The following is a 16,264-nucleotide window of genomic DNA, read 5'->3' as shown; positions in this document are numbered from 1 at the left end:
CTAGCCGCCCTGACCATGAAGTAGCGCCTCCTGATGTCCAACTTAAACCTTCCCTCCACCAGCTTGTGACCATTGTTCCTGGTCACTCCTTGCGGCGCTCGGGGGAACAGGGACTCCCCCAGCGCCTGCTGATCCCCCCAACCAATTTATAACAGGCCACAAGATCCCCCCCTCAGCCTTCTCTTTTGAAGGCTGAACAGGTTCAGGTCCCACAACCTCAATCCTCATAGGGAGGATTGAGTAAAACACCACCTGTCCAGGGGATCAGCGTCCCAGCGCTTAAAAATGGTAAGAAGAGCACTTGAACTAAAGCTCGTCAAATTATCTTTTGTTCAAGCACCACCACCACCATTTTTAAGTGCAGGAACACTTTTAGGAATGAAGCCAAGCAGGCCGAGGGCAGAAGTGGGCTGCCAACTGTGGGCTTGGGGCTCTCCACTTTGCTGCCTTTGCCCCAGGAGCCACGCCACATCCCCTGCCCACCTAGTGGCAGGAGGCACAACTTACCACTGCTGCCAGACAGGTAGGGGACAGGCAGCCAGCACAAAGCTCCCAGGGCAAAGGCAGCAGAGTGGAGAGCCCTGAGACCACAACGGGCAGCCTGCCTCTTCTGGACACACAAATCTGTTGGGGCACATGCCCCCCCCCCCATGCCTCCAAGAGGTGCACACAGTAGCAGGGAGCTCCACCCCCACCCCCCCAGACAATCCACCAGCAACTCTGTCCTGCTCCCTGCCCTGGCCCTGGAATGAGCAGCGCTCCCAGCATCTGCTCCTGCCCTACTTTCTCCTTCACCCTGGGGGCCTCAATCTGCCCCCCAATACCTCTTCCCTCCCCCACACAGACTTAACTGCAGGGCGCTGTTCTCCACGCTGCCTGGCTATATTCCTGGCTGTGTACGTGCATGTGCCATCTGGGGGATATGTACCAGTATATTTACTGGTATATTATCAGCTACACTGGCCAACAAAAGCTGATACTAGTAATGTTAATTTTCCTTTTATCAGTGCCAATCTGATACGGCACCGATATATCAGTGCACCTCTACAAAAAACTGAAGCAAAGACAGCAGCGACAAGAAAATTCCTTTGCATGGAAGCATATGGAATTTGAAGCAAAAAAAAGTGGGAATTTTCTTTCGAGTGGAAAGAGGGTGCCTCAGCAAAGGGATGGCACAACAGCACATTTAAAATAGCAACAAACATTAAAAAATATATACTTATTCATTTCAGTTCCTATTTGCCCAAACACTTGCAAAATGACAGGGTAGCTGTAACAGGGCAAAACCACAGAAAAAAACTGCAAGATTTCAGCAGTTTGCAAAACTGGGAACCAAGATTCCATGAGGGTATTAAGTGCTGAACATCTAACCCAAAAAAGTAAAATAAAATAAAATTAAAAAAAAATAGTTTGCCTTCTTAGCGGTTGCATGCAACAGGCCACTACATAGCTTTGGCTTATGTTCAAAATGTTCCTTTAAAATATGTATCGGCACATCTCTGGACTTCAATTAACATCTGCTGAAAACTAAACTTAAAAAAAAAATTGCGTGTATGGTGTATATCATAATGAGACCAGGGGAGACCAACCTACAGCACAGGTATCACAAATGGCAGGGGCAAGGAGAGGACATGGCTCATGGCAAATCAGGGAGCGAAGAGGCAGCACAGTGGGACCTAGGCAGAAAACAAAGCAGCAAACTGGGCAGGGAGAAAAGGGAAGGAAGTGAAAGCAAACCAGCAGACTGGGTAGGGAGCACAGGGCTGGGAGCATAGTTTCATAGTTAGTAGGGTTGGAAGGGACCTGAGCAGATCATCAAGTCCAACCCCCTGCCATAGCAGGAAAGACTACAGGGGTTAAACGACCCCAGCAAGGTGTTAGTCTAGCCTCCTTTTAAAGACCCCAAGGGTAGGAGCCAGCACCACTTCTCTTGGAAGTTGGTTCCAGATCCTAGCCACCCTGACTGTGAAGTAGCGCTTCCTGATATCTAGTCTGAATCTACCCTCTGCCAGCTTGTGACCGTTATTCCTAGTCACTCCTGGTAGTGCTCGGGGGAACAAGGACTCTACCAATGCCTGCTGGACCCTCTGACTAGTTTGTAACAGGCCACTAGATCCCCCCTCAGTCTTCTCTTGTGGAGGCTGAACAGGTTCAGGTCTTGTAGCCTCTCCTTGTAGGGCCTGCCCTGATGATGATGATGATCCCCTGATCATGCAAGTGGCCCTCCTCTGGACCCTCTCCATGTTGTCCACATCCCTCCTGAAGTGCAGCGCCCAGAACTGGACGCAGTACTCCAGCTGCGGCCTGACCAGTGTCGCATAGAGGGGGAGGACCACCTCCTTTGACATGCTCGAGATGCATCTGTGGATGCATGACAAGGTACAGCTGGCCTTCCTGACCACGTCCCCACATTGTTGGCCCATGTTCATTTTGGCATCAATAATGATTCCAAGATCCTTTTCTGTCTCTGCACTGATGAGAAGGGAGTTCCCCAGCCTGTAGGTATGCTGCTGGTTCTTCCTCCCCAGGTGCAGCACCTTGCACTTGTCAGTGTTGAAACCCATCCTGTTCTCATCCGTCCACCCCTGTAACCTGTCCAGGTCTGATTGAAGCCTATTCCTCCCTTCTAGCATGCCCACATCCCCCCACATCTTAGTATCATCTGCAAATCTGAACAGGGTGCTTTTTACCCCCTTGTCCAAGCCACTGATGAAGATGTTGAACAGTGCAGGCCCAAGGACCAAGCCCTGGGGGACCCCACTGCCCACATCCCTCCAGGTCGAAAATGACCCGCCCACCACCACTCTGGGTGCAGCCTTCCAGCCAATTAGTGACCTGTCTGACTGTGTAGGTATCAACACCACAGTCTCCTAGTTTTTTTTAATGAGAACGGGGTGTCGAAGGCCTTCCTAAAGTCCAGAAAGACTATGCCAGCACAACACCTGCATCCAAGGATTTTGTGACCTGGTCGTAGAAGGCCACCAGGTTGGTCTGACAGGACCTGCCTCGAATGAACCCATGTTGGCTGCCCCTAAACAATCTCCCCTGCTGGCCCCTCATGGACATGTGCCAGGATAAGTCTCTCAACAATCTTACCCAAGATCGAGGTAAGACTAACTGGCCTATAGTTTCCTGGGTCCTCCTTCCTCCCTTTTTTGAAAATGGGAACCACACTGGCCCTTTTCCAGTCCTCTGGCACCACACCAGAGCACCACAAGTGCTCGTAAAGTCGTGCCAGGGGTTCCGCAATGACCTCCGCTAATTCCCTCAGCACTCTGGGGTGGAGATTGTCCAGACTAGCTGATCTGAATACATCCAGTCCCTCCAGAAGTTTCCCGACTAGATCCTCACTCACCCTTGGCCTAGGTGCACCTTCCCTGGGGTTTACGGGGGTCCCAGCGGGGAGGATGACCCGGTCCCTGCTCCAGAAAATGGAGGCAAAGAAATTGTTAAATAGGTTAGCTTTGCTGTTTGCTGCGACCACCAGATTTCCTAGCATGTCCTGCAGAGGCCCCATGTTGCCCAGTACCTTCTTTTTACCCCCTATGTATTTAAAAACGGACTTCTTGTCATCCTTGATCCAGGTAGCTAGTCCCAGTTCCATCTCCACCTTGGCCTTCCTGACTGCACCCCTGCAGCCCCAAGCAACAGAGTCCTCCCTGGTGATGCCCCTCCCTTCCACTGGGTGTACACCTCCTTTTAGCTAGGAGATGTTCCCGATTGCTTCCGGTGAGCCAAAGAAAGAAGAGCAGCAGAAAGAGATTGGAACGGCACTGACAGAGGGTCCTGGGATAATTTGTGGCATGCCTGCCAAAAAGGTCAACCTGTACTATATTGGACAATAACATTTCACATCAAAGCAAATGGATTCAGTCAGTAGCACTACTTAAATCAAGAGACTTGCACCTGCTCTTAACTTTTCACAAGGGGTATGCAGACGCTGGGATAGTCACAGAAAAGTAGTCAGCATTTTGTCTGTGCTCCCAACAAGAGCTAAGGCATCCACTGCACAGATCTTTGTGGATGAATGCAATCTAGGCACTTACATTATCCTTAGCCCAAGAAGATCCGAGTGGCTTAGAGGAATTATTTGGTAAAGGCATGCACCACTGCTGATAAACCAGAGATTCACAGCTGAAATTGTATAGAAACAACACATTTTTCCCTGCTATCAGTTCACACTACTTTTGGCCACCAATAGTCATACTGACATGTACACTGTGTGTGCAGTTTTTTCCCCCCTGCAGGTGGGGGAGGGAGGAGGAAGAGAAGGGCAGGTAGAATTGGTCACAAGTGGTTCACACAATTCCCTGTGACCGTAATAATTAGTCTGCTTTAACATGCAACAAAGATGTCACACTTGGAGATGCTTTCAAACAGGCAAGCTGGCCAGCAGGGGCTAATGGAACAAAGTCTTACCAATAAAGCCACAGCTGTCAGCTATTTGAGAAATACTTGTGGAAAGGCTGTGCTACAGTATTGCTTGCCGACTGGTGTGTCTACAGCTGCTGCCACCTTTGACAGTCACCGGAGCCTGGTTCTACAGCACCTGAACTGGAGATCTATGAAGAGCAGTGAACATAGGTTGCTGTATGGTCAACTGTATTCAGCACTACCAAAGCAGAGCGTTAGGCACCTGCAGCTAGTCCTTTCTTGCTACATATGCTCCTGCTTCTTGAGGGCCAAAGTTAAGAGCAGTGGTGCTCAACCTACACTCTGCAGGCCACCCCAGAGCAGGAGCTCAGCAGCATTGTGTCCACTGGGATAAGGGCCAGACTGCATATTCAGTACTGGAGGGACAGCTACACAGCGCAGGGAAAGAACACTAAGGGTTGCCAAAGCCCTGCCAAGCCACCCAGCCCTGGGCACAGAAGCCAGCTTAGCACAGGGACCACAGCTGTTTGTGACAGAGCAGGCACCCAGACTCATTGCTTTGGGCTGCCAAGCCCTGGTGACTTCCAATGACAGGAGACACTCTGCCCAGGGATGCTACGGTGGGAAGGTGCTTGAATCTGCTTGGAGAAGAATTAACTCAGGGACCAAGTGACCCCAGCCCACTCTTCCTTTCCCAGGGCCACGGCCGCTATTCCAGCCCTGGATCCTGCACCAACTACAGCTCCACTAAGGACAAGGGACTTCCTGGGCTGCTGCCGCTCCATCCTTGTGACCTGCTGTCACTGCTGCCCAGTGCAGGCCTGTACTGGAGGCAGTCATTAACAGTCCTGCTGCCCACAGCAGAGGGCAGGGGTCAGACATGCCTCAGGCTCTGCATCGCATCCTTGGATTCTGCCCATGAAAATGCCAGAGCTAAAGGCTACGAGGGAAACCTGGGGAAAGATGTTGGTGCCCAGCCAAGAGCCAGTACCCTTAAGCCCCACCTTGACACACTTACAGTACCTGATGAAAACCAAACCCAGCTGCATACCCAGCAGCAGGCCACCTCCTTCCCCTTTCTCTCCCTCTCCCCTCCCCATCAGAGGGAAGTGGTGTCCCATGATGCAGCCTGGTCATAAATGCCAGGTCCACTACTCTAAAATATAGAAAACAGAATTAGATGGTTGGGCTGGGGAAGGGAAAAAATACCTGATAGGAAAAAGGGAAGAGGTCTATGCACATCCTTACTCTGGACAGGAAGAGCAAGAGGCAAGCTACAAGGTAGAATTATTCTCAGCCTGGGAATAAAGAGGTTTAATGTTCCTGAGAAGGCAAAAGATGGACTGGATGACAGGTCAGGTGCCTGGTTAATTTTGCAGGAGAAATGGAGGACAGGAGTAAACTGGTAGCAGATGTATAGGGAGGGCAGGCAGTAGCAGGGGATGGCAGAAAAGAGTGCCATTTATAGGGGAGATGTTCAGACCAAAGAGACCACTGTGCACAAAGAGCAAACATGGCTCTTTCCTTTCTTGTCCTTTAAAATGGCCCAGTGCTTCATTCTGAAAGGGGAAGGCAGCATCCCCTTTATCAGTCTGCATTACCCTCCAAAAAACCACTTCCCCCTTTGACACTCACTCATCACCAAAACAGACAGTTTTTCACTTTCAAACTGAATTAACCATCGGAGAAACGAGGTAGGGCTTACCACCTGCAGCCCTGACAGTTACTTAGGACAATAAAAGCAACACTGCCTCCCTGATACAATTCAAAGCTTCCTTGTTTGCATCCTGGAAATATAGAATTTCAAATTTAGACATTTACAGTTCACAAGGACAATCCTTCTTCCCTATGCCCCCCCCCCCAACTCAAGGCTTGAGACAAAAAAATAAAATAAAATAAAAATGATACACATTAGCCAGATTGTTTGCATGACAAATCTAGACTTTAACCATTTGTTCTCACCTCAGCAGGTTTCTTTTGTTCATTTGATGGTGTTTTTGATTTGCTCCTATACTTAGAACAAGAAGAAAAGGATGTGGAAGGACCTGTTTCAAGACAAACAAAAAAAGTTTTATTTCTTTATTAAAGACCTCAGTTTGTAACCCACTGAATTTCACATAAGTTCTCCATAAACGACAAGGCACTTTAACTACCAAGAAATCAACTTCCTTAAATAGCTGTATGCAAAACATTCTCATGAAATCTGTAGATCTGATCATAATGCCTGCTATTTGTTCTTTCTGAGACTAGAAAGAATGACACATTGATCACATGAGAGCACCCTGCTTGGCCTGACATGCACAAAGTTCAAGTAAAAATGCAAGTGCCCTTTTACTCTTCCCATTCCATAAAGACAATAAGTAAGAAGGGGTAAGAAGTACAGAAAGTCTGTTGAAGGAGGAAAGAATAAACAGTTCCAAGAATAAAGGAGAGACTACAAAAACAAAATAATGTTAAATTAAGGTGCCCTGGCACACAAGAGTTATGATACAATACCCTGACAATGTACAGCAATTTTCATTGGGATGCTGGGTCATTGTGTGAAACATTTATTAAATCAAAAGAAAAAATACAATTTCATTACCTAGAAAGTACAGATGGGCATTGTACTTTACAAAAACTGATAAAGTCCCTGTCCCAAAACATCTGCATATGCCAATATAATAGAAAATCCAGCAACTAGGGATGCACCAATAGGGATTCTGGAGGCCAACACCAATAGCCATTTTTTTAGGAGGCATATAGGCCAACAGTGATCCAATTTCTGACATAGCATGGAGAGTTGTGTGCAGCTGGTAAGTCTGTTGTGGTGGAAGGGGAAGGGGGGGTGCAGATCAAGGCCCCCGTTGTGAGGGAGGGAGTGGGTCTGGGGCAGGCTCTGCCCAGGCAGGGCAGGGTGGGGCATGGAGCTGCAGCTTGTCCAGGGGGCTCAGGGAGGGAAGGGGATGGCTCCCACCACTGCACACACCCCAGGAAGGCACGGGGGGAGGTGTCCCCCATATCTTCGTGGGGCACAGCAGGGCAGGCTGCAGCCAGGCTCTTTCCAGTAGGGGCTGGGTCAGGCTGCACTTGCGGTGGGCAGTGGAGACACTGGAAGGGGGCTATGGGGAGGCTGCAACCCCCCCCAAATTTGCCATAGCCCCCTCAACCCCTCCTCCCAGCGCCAACACCACCCACCCCAAGCACAGCCCAGCTCAGCCCCCGCCAGGAAGAGCCCAGCACAGCCCCAGCCCACAACCGCGGCTCATCCAACATAGATCCAGGGGGCACTGGCCCTCCCGGGATGCATGCAGCAGCAGGAGCCACCCCCCACTGGACAAGCCATAGCTCTGTCCCACACCCCACCCCAGTGCATGCCTCAGCCCCACTCCCTCCCTCACTGTGGAGGGAGGAGCATTGATCTGCACCCCCACACTCCTTCCCTCGCACCACAACAGACTTACCAGCTGCGCACAGGCTGTGCTCCTCGCCACCTACTTACTGTGCTGAAGCTGTGCACATGCACAGGCCATTTATCAGCCAAATCAGGCCCATTTCCAATACAGCCAATTTTCTTTATATCAGCGCCAATCCAATATCAGACCAATGTATCAGTGCACCTCTAGCAGCAACCAACCAAAGTATTCATGGAATCATCAAGACATACATTATTACAAATCCTGGTAACCAGTCTTACCACTTCAGGAGGTTTCAATCCTAAAAGCTGATCTGTAGGATGAGGGGGGCAAAGGAAGCAACTCTGTATGGAGTGGCTGACATTTATTTAATGCCCAATTGATATGGTCTAGACCAGGGATGCACCAATAAAGATGTTCTTGGCCTATACCGATAGCCAATTACCACAGGCAGAAGGAAAAAAATTATTGGGGGGAGGAACTAAGTGTGTAGGCATGCATGTACAAGACCCCCCAGCAGGTAAGTCTGTGGGGGCAGGGGGAGGGGGGGCAAATCCAGGTCCCAGCAGGGAGGGAGAGAGCGGGGTTGGGGCAGGCCCTGGCTGCACTGTATTCCCTGCTTGCCTAGCAGCAGAAGGCACAACTTGTCACCACCACTGCTGCTGGATGGGCAGGGCATGCACAGCCAGAGTGCAGCTCCCAGGGCAAAGGCAGAGTGGAGAGCCCCAAGCTCATAGTGGGCAGCCTGCCTCTCCCCCACACACAATCATGCCTCCGCTGGGAATGCGAGTAGTGGCAGGGAGCCGCCCCTGCCTCCGCCACACTCTGTGCCCCTGTACAACTCGTCCATGGTTCCATCCCACTCCCTGGAGTCCCATTCACCACCCTGCCTGGGCAGCGCCCCCAGCCCCTACCCAACTCCCTCCCTCACCACTGAGGTCTTGGTCTCCCCCACCATGCCCCTTCCTTTCCCCACACCCTTTCCCCTCCACAGACATACCTGCAGGGGCACTGCAGTCCAGGCTGCCTGGCTGCATTCCTGGCCACATGCATGCTGCAGCTGCATGCACGCATGCAGCACCTAGGGGCCCTGGCCAGAAGGCATATTGTATTTATCAGCGACATTACTGTCTACACCAACCAAAATAAGCTGATAATGTTACTTTTCCTTTTACCAGTGCCAATCCAATATGCAACCAATATATCAGTGTACTTCTAGTCTAGACACACTTCACATAATAAAAATAATCCTGAAGTACACCAGTTTAAAGTATCTTATCTCAAATCGCTCAAATGGTTATCTACTTCTGCCATCACAAGTTCTCCACTGAGACACTGTGGGAGCAGAAGACCACTTTATAGATTTGCTTTGTAAATCAGTATTTGGTTAAAAAATCCACTAGTAAAGGGGAAGGATGTATACATTTATACTTAAATTCTGCACTAGACTCAAACTCTCCTCCTGAAATTATTAATCATCTCTAACAATAAAGCTCATAATACTGAAGTCTAGAGAAAGCAAAAGGCAAATAAATCAAACTTAAAAAAACAAAACAAAACATTACAGGAGATAAAGCAGTTTACCTTCAAACTATAAAAGGAAACCACAGGGGGTGACAGACCAAGCAAAGACTAGTACGTATTACTTACTCTCATTGTCTGAACTGTCACTGGTGCTTAGATGCCTGTGGCGTTTCATCCTGACGCATCCTAAAGAGAAAGAAAAAAGTTGATAGCAACCATTCCACAAGACAAGCAAAGTCTACGTGTATCCTGCTGGTTCACAGGACAGACAAGGCCAGGCTCCTCTTTCCAAGTATGAACATTCTTTGCGTTCTGCCACTAAATTCTGTTAATGTAAACTACTCTATGAATCTCAGTTTGCAGTTTTACTTATGAGATTAGATACCTACTGGACTGCACTGTGATTAGAAAGAGTACAATTATAAAAAAAAAAATTAGAACCAAGTTCAAACTGCCAGCTCAGTCTCAAAAAGCAACTAAGGCTGTTCCATGAGACTCAGTGTCCCATCTGTTCAACCAAAAGAGTTGCCATGGTGGCAGTTACTAACTGAGAAATGGGTGGAGGCTCAGAAATAAGATGACTTTATAAATGATGCTGGGAGATGAGCATAGCTGCCTTCAAAAAAAATACTGTATGTCTATGTAAATATATAAAGGCATATTTATATGGCACATTTTATATATAAAAGTACAATACACACGTAAGAACAGGTCACTTAAATTAGTAGATCAGAATTTTATTAAAAGATCATCTTGGATACCAGAAATGCCCTTTGAAAAGTGTACAAGTAATCAATTGAAGGTGTTAAATAATTACAATGACCCCACTACTAATTTGATAATCAGCCAACTAATGATAAATTTATTTTTAAAATGTTTTTACACACAAATATAAAGATTAAGGGAGAGGAAGGAAAAATCTAACCCAGAACGTAGAGTCAGCATAAACCTAAATACACTTTTAAAGGTCTGTATGCCCAAGCGAAAGCTATTTTTACATCTGCCTCCTATAATACACGTAAAACATTAGGGCATTTTGCTAATTAAAATGAAACGGAAAGGAAAAGTTCTATAGGTTTGAAAGAACAAGTGGGTAGATTGAAAGGAAGGGAAGATATATGTTTCTAGTGGCTAAACACCATTCAGCAAGAATAAGCATAAAGTCTTTTTTTTGTTTTGTTTTTTTAATGGAAGAAACAAGGATAGTAGCTTGTAAAATCTAGGGACCTTGGATATCTGCACCTCAATAATACAATTCCTCACCGAGCTTAACTAAAAGGTATAACAACACATAAACATGTTTGCTGTAATGGAAATGGTTCTCCATGCCTGACACTAAATGAGTCTTCCTTCCTATAAAAACTAATGAAAATGGAGCAGTGAAATTTGTATTAACACTTCACATTAGGGTTCAATGGCTCTTGAGGGTATCCAAAACCCATAGGACAAACAGGGTTTCCAAATGAGAAGAGCCTGTTTGAAAAAAACTACAAGGAAATTATTTAAGTACTACTTCTAGCAGAATTGTTACACTTATTGGAAAATTTCCACCAGTTTTATGTTTAAGTTTTATGCTTGAATTTACAAAATCTATTTTTAGATGTCCGTTTGAAGCATCTTCTCTTTAAAGAGAAGTCTTTTTTGTTGGTTTTTTTTTTTTTTTAAACACAAACTAGGCTATTTTTAAGGTAAGAACACAGAGACTTGAACTTGAGGCAGCATTTGTACAACTCTGCACAGTAATAGACAGTGCTTATTCCATTACAAGCCAGAACAAGGCACAGTTGCTAGCAAAGTTAATATAACAACACATGCCCCAGAGTAATATTCCTAAACATAATTATGAACTGCACAGTCTTGGGAGGAAAAACTAAATCATCAGACCTCTAGATTTTTCAGATTTTACCTGATTCTCACCATGCAATGATTTACTTGTTTTAACGTTAATTAGCCTCATGTGGCTCTACACAGAAACAACCAGCTGCATATAAGTAGCCACAACCTACCTGAACACCAGATCTTAACATGATGCCGATGCACCAGATTTTCCAGCATTACAGATGTCAGCTATGGATTACGTTGGCATCAGTCAGGTCAGGGAACTATCACATGCATCTCTCTGGCTAGGAGAGGGATGGGGGCTAACAAGTGGATGGGTTAGTCGAGCTCCTATTTAAGTAAGTTTTAAGTAAGTGTTATGTTTGTAGGGATGCTAGATACAGTGTTAAGTTGTTAGGTAGCTGGCAAGGTGGCTACTGAAGATTACCTCAACTCAGGAGATGGAGTTTAAGGTATTAGTTTTGACCAAACAGGACCCAAATGACACTTGTCTATTTTTAGACCTTCCTATGTGCCACACTCAAGAGAGATGTTCGAGCCCTTCCAAATTAAAAGAGTAGGTTCCCAGTGTGACAGGGTGGTCTCTGAAGCCACTCAGCTTTCAAACATGCTCCATTTGGATGAAGTCTCCCAGGATGTTGAACTACTGGCTACGTTAAAAAACTTGTCTTTTTAAGGAGGCAGGTGTTAAAGTGATCCTTCTAAGGATCGACTAAGCATTAAATCTTTTACTAAAAGTGAAATAAGGAGTGTGAATGCACACTCTTCTGTTCCCATGCTCACCTCAAACTTTAAGTAATTGTTTTAAGCTAGGGATATGCAGCTGGAAGTCTGGGCTGCACACAGGCTGCAAGGCCTTAACTCACAATCACACTCCCTCCCTAGCCCACTGCTGTCCCCTGCTGCTGCCACTGGAGTTTCCAAGCTCCCCCTCCCAGCTTCAACATCCTGTCCCCATCCCTGGGTGAGGGACAGGGCAGCCTGGCTGACCAGACCCAGGTGACTTGCAGGGCATCCATATGATGCACCAGTAGGGAGGCTGCAGCCAGGGATGGGTCCTGTAACATGTGGGCTGGAGAGACCTGTGGCATCTGACACATGGGGAGTTGAGCAGACCTGTTCTGAAGCACAGAAAGCTTGGGATTCACACTTTTTGTCCATTACAAGTCTTCAGAGACAGTTATAAAGCTGTCTTGTGGCTGTGCTACGAAATGCAGCTGTCTGAAGAGCACAAACATTCAATTAAACCAGGTCAAATGTCATGTTAAAGGATACCATTGTAGTGGGGGTAAATCCACAAAGCCTGGACTTGCATGTCTACCTCTTGCACAGCTAGACACTAAGACAGGAGATAGGAATTTAAATTACAGCTTACACAGAGAAGTGCAAACTGGAGTGGCAAGTTTCAAGAGTAACAGCTACTTTCATTTATAATTTAATCAAAGAGAGCAGTTAAGTGTTGAAGTCCACAGCATACCTCCAATGACAGGTCCATGGTTAAAAGGGATACCTTTTTTTTTGCCTGTTAATTGGATTTCTTGCAACAGCTAAGGCAGGGGATTTACACCTCTATTACAGCAAAAGACTGAAAAAGTAGTCACTAAGGGCATCCCTTTGCAGCAACATAGTTGGATTCCAATCCAAGTCTAAAGTAACTATAACAGCTGTAAACAAAAACCCACACAACTAAACAAAGCAGGTGGATATAAAAACTTGCCATCCCCTCAGCTACCTTGCCACCTAATGCAACAGAAGTTGTACATATTGCCATGCCACAGTACTGAAACACAAGAGAAGAATAAAAGTGCTCCCATCTTGGCTGCTCTTCTGTAGCCAAAGTTATTGTCTGGATAGTCCTTTGAGGAAACATGTTTTTAGGAGTGAACCTCCCTGACTGTACTTGTGAGAGCTCAGATGCTGGGACCAAGCCAGTCCCAAGATCAAGTCCATACCTGCAGGGTAACCCTCAGAGAGACAGGCCAAATATTGTATCCCAGTGTGTGTTTAAAATTTGGGCTGCTAAACTAAAGGCCTACAGAAAAGGCTAAGAAATTGCCCCAAAAATAACTTGTACAGGAGACATTTTGGCTGCTTACACATGTAAAAAATTAATTAATTAATAAACCAGCACTTGACTTCAAACTCCATGAATCCCTACACCAAACCCAGTGCACGCCCAGAAGACACACAACGTCAGTTGAACCCAGCTCACTCAACATCTATACAGATTGGAGTCTTTAGTGGGGCCTTTATCTAATAGCTGATTGAACTGGCTTTAGCTAAAAGCACCAAAAAGCCCCACTGAAGCACCCAATCTAAACAAACCCTGTAAAGCCAGATCAAACTAACACACTGCTTCTTCCAGTAAAGCACGGTTGTTCCCCCTCCTCCCCCCTGTCTGGCAGCACCTATAATTCCCATCTACCAGAAAGCTAACAGTGGTATAAAAAAAGATATATTCACCCCAAAAGGGTGACACCTCAGCATAGCTAATTTTCCCAATACCATTCTTAAGCAACCAATAAAAGTTCTCATAATTCAGATTTCTTTAGGACTCAGAACAAATACCACTATTGAGACCATTTTGATCAAAGTCACCAGTAAAACACTGCCAGATGGTTTTTATGACAAACATGACCTGTAGGTCCAAATCAGTTTGCTGGATGTGACAACCCTAAGGTAATCCCCGAAAGCTATGCATAAGATGCAACATGTTCTGCAAATTCTTAGTGTAGACCTACTCGGGGGTAACTGGTGCCTCCTGACCAAGCTATTTACCGTAAAGGGTAGGACCCACTAAAAAGGATGCGAAGTAGAAACCAGGTTCCCATGTTTAGGGTCACTGATTTCACCTGAGAAAGGCCTATTTGTCAAAATACTCAGAAAAATATTCAATAGTAAAGAGAATAGGAGAAACTGAAATCAAGGCTGAAAACAAGAACTGCCAAGCCCAGAAACAAGAACAAGGAGAACAGCCACAAGTCAGCTGCTACCAGCGAAGAGGAAAGGGAACCACTGGAATAGTAACCATATATACAAGGCTTCCCCCTCACCACCCCTCCCCAAATCTTTACCTGCAAAAAACAAGTTGTAAATCTACTGTCAAATGTTATTAGTTGAGCCACTGCAATTAGCAAGATTACCCTGATCTTTTTCCAATCTTGTAATATCAAACTGTAATATGCAGTATGTCAACTCAGAAATTTCGCCAAAAATGCAGAGAAATAAATCACATTTTTTTCTTTGGTCTGGCCCCAGCTGTTAATATATTCCATACTGGATAAACGACCTTTTCTTCCCATACTTCAAGAAGGGTTTTCTGTTCAAAAACAAATTTAGAAGGCATTTAGTCTCAGCCATGGACATTACCTTTAACACGCACGCCACTAAATGGTAAGCAGCCAGAGGTAGAATAAATGTGCAAACAGAACAACATGGACGCACTCCCCAGATGAGAGGGACAACACTGGGCCCTTTCTAAATATTGTTACCTCTTACTCACACAAGTTGTGATCCTACTTGGAGAAATCCTGCTCTGGATTTTGAGTGTTTATTTTTGCTCTCAGAAGCGTTTAATGGATCCAAAGCTCATGTTATTAAGCAGAGGTGTTATTAAGTTTGAAAACCAAACAATAGTGCAACATAAGGAGGGCATGGGGGATGCAGCCACTAAATGAAAATCTCACCTTCTCAATCTCCCGACTTTTGCATAATGAATAAGCCATAATAATCACAGCTTTGGTTGTGAGGACAAAAAGCATGTGCAGTCATCAGAACTAAGTCATTAAAAAATTGAAAGAGAACACCTTTAACAGGACTATTATTTAACAACAGAAGACGAAGTGGAGAGGGGCAGAGGAGGGTGGAACAGCTGACAGTCAATCAATTGTAGCATAACACTCAAAGGGCCCCAGCACAGACAGCATGAAGTCTCACCACTGGGGAACTCTTAAGTGGAAATCACATGCAAGATATTCTTGAGGAATGCAAAGAGGGAGTCAGCACTACAGAAGTTTCCTCAACCATTTTAGTGTTTAAATAACATTAACCTTCTGGCCAGCTAAAGTGTCCTCTGAAGTGCTCAATGATTTGCCAGAAGGGGCATCCCCCATGTATATTATAACAGGTCACACCTTGGGGCAGCCAAGTCACCCCCTAGCAGCTGCCTGGATACCACCTTGCTCACCCCTGCTGGCCTCTCAGGGACCTACCCTTTTGTCTTGCCATTCTCACTTTGCTTGGGCCCCTGTTCCTGGTCTTGCCCAGGGCAGCCACCCCAAGTTTCCCAGTGCAGCATGGCAGCGGAAGCAACTCATCGCAGCAGGCGAGCAGGCTGGCTACTTGGTGCATTGCATCACACCCCATCTTGTAAGGGCCTAGCTGCTGGTGGCGATGCTAGGACCGTACAGCACCAACAGGAAGCCGAGGGGGAGGAGGATGTGTGCTGTGATGCCCTCCCTCCTCAGGCTCCCAGCAGACCAGATAGGATCAGTTGCATGCCCCCAACCCTCAACAGCTCATCAACACTCCCTTAAGTGGCCCTCCAGCCTAAATAAAATTGCCCACCCTGGTCTAGTAAATTCTACTATACAGAATTGCAGGCTCAAAAGGTTAACTAATTTAGAGGCAAGATAAAAAAGACAGACATATTTCTAGACACTTGAGACAGGTTTGTGAACAGGAGAAAATGAAAGTCCAAAATACTGTTTTAAGGTTGGCCCAACTTGTGAAAAACCCATGTTAGGTCATTGGGTAAAGGAGGGATCTGAAAGTAGGAACTTGTTATTCAAATCCCAGTTTCACCAATCCCTATACTGTAGGCCAGATCATCATGAAGCCTTCTTTACTATGTAATTTTGAACAAAAACATCTGATACCGGTCAATTTCTTTCATAAGGAAAATGGGGATAATGTGATGTTTACCATGTACTTCAGAAAAGTAATTGCGTGTGAAATCTTACTCCTTTTCCCATCTTAAAAAATGAAGTAAAAATTTTTCCCTTGCCTGTACACAAAAGAGAATTTTGTGCCTTGGATCCTAGAACAGATCTACACTAGGGAACATCAATCGAACCACTCTGCACTGAAAAGCAGTAACAACTCATTCTTTAAAAAAAAAAAAAAAAAAATGT

At 46.0% G+C, this 16,264-nt stretch overlaps 1 protein-coding gene across 4 annotated transcripts in view; it reads right to left on the bottom strand.

Moving 5' to 3' along the window:
* Window positions 1–16,264, bottom strand: part of JADE3 (jade family PHD finger 3) — a 131,886-nt gene that overhangs the window by 83,407 nt on the left and 32,215 nt on the right. For 3 of the 4 annotated variants that reach the window (XR_002098986.1, XM_019525035.1, XM_019525036.1), the window contains 2 exons: window positions 9,420–9,479; window positions 6,337–6,419 (listed from right to left, as the gene is read on the bottom strand). Coding sequence is in view for 2 of the 4 variants with exons in the window: in XM_019525035.1 (XP_019380580.1) it covers window positions 6,337–6,419; window positions 9,420–9,468 (132 nt within the window). In the remaining 2 variants the exon portion in view is untranslated. Of the gene's footprint in view, window positions 1–6,336; window positions 6,420–9,419; window positions 9,480–16,264 lie in introns of those variants that run through there. The other variant, XM_019525037.1, reaches the window with a different exon arrangement.

The sequence above is a fragment of the Gavialis gangeticus genome, unplaced genomic scaffold, assembly GCF_001723915.1.
Source record: "Gavialis gangeticus isolate Ggan-Ray unplaced genomic scaffold, GavGan_comp1, whole genome shotgun sequence".
NCBI lineage: Eukaryota > Metazoa > Chordata > Crocodylia > Gavialidae > Gavialis > Gavialis gangeticus.
Note: the sequence above shows the minus strand (reverse complement) of the source record. Positions and strands in the feature narration are given on the sequence as shown.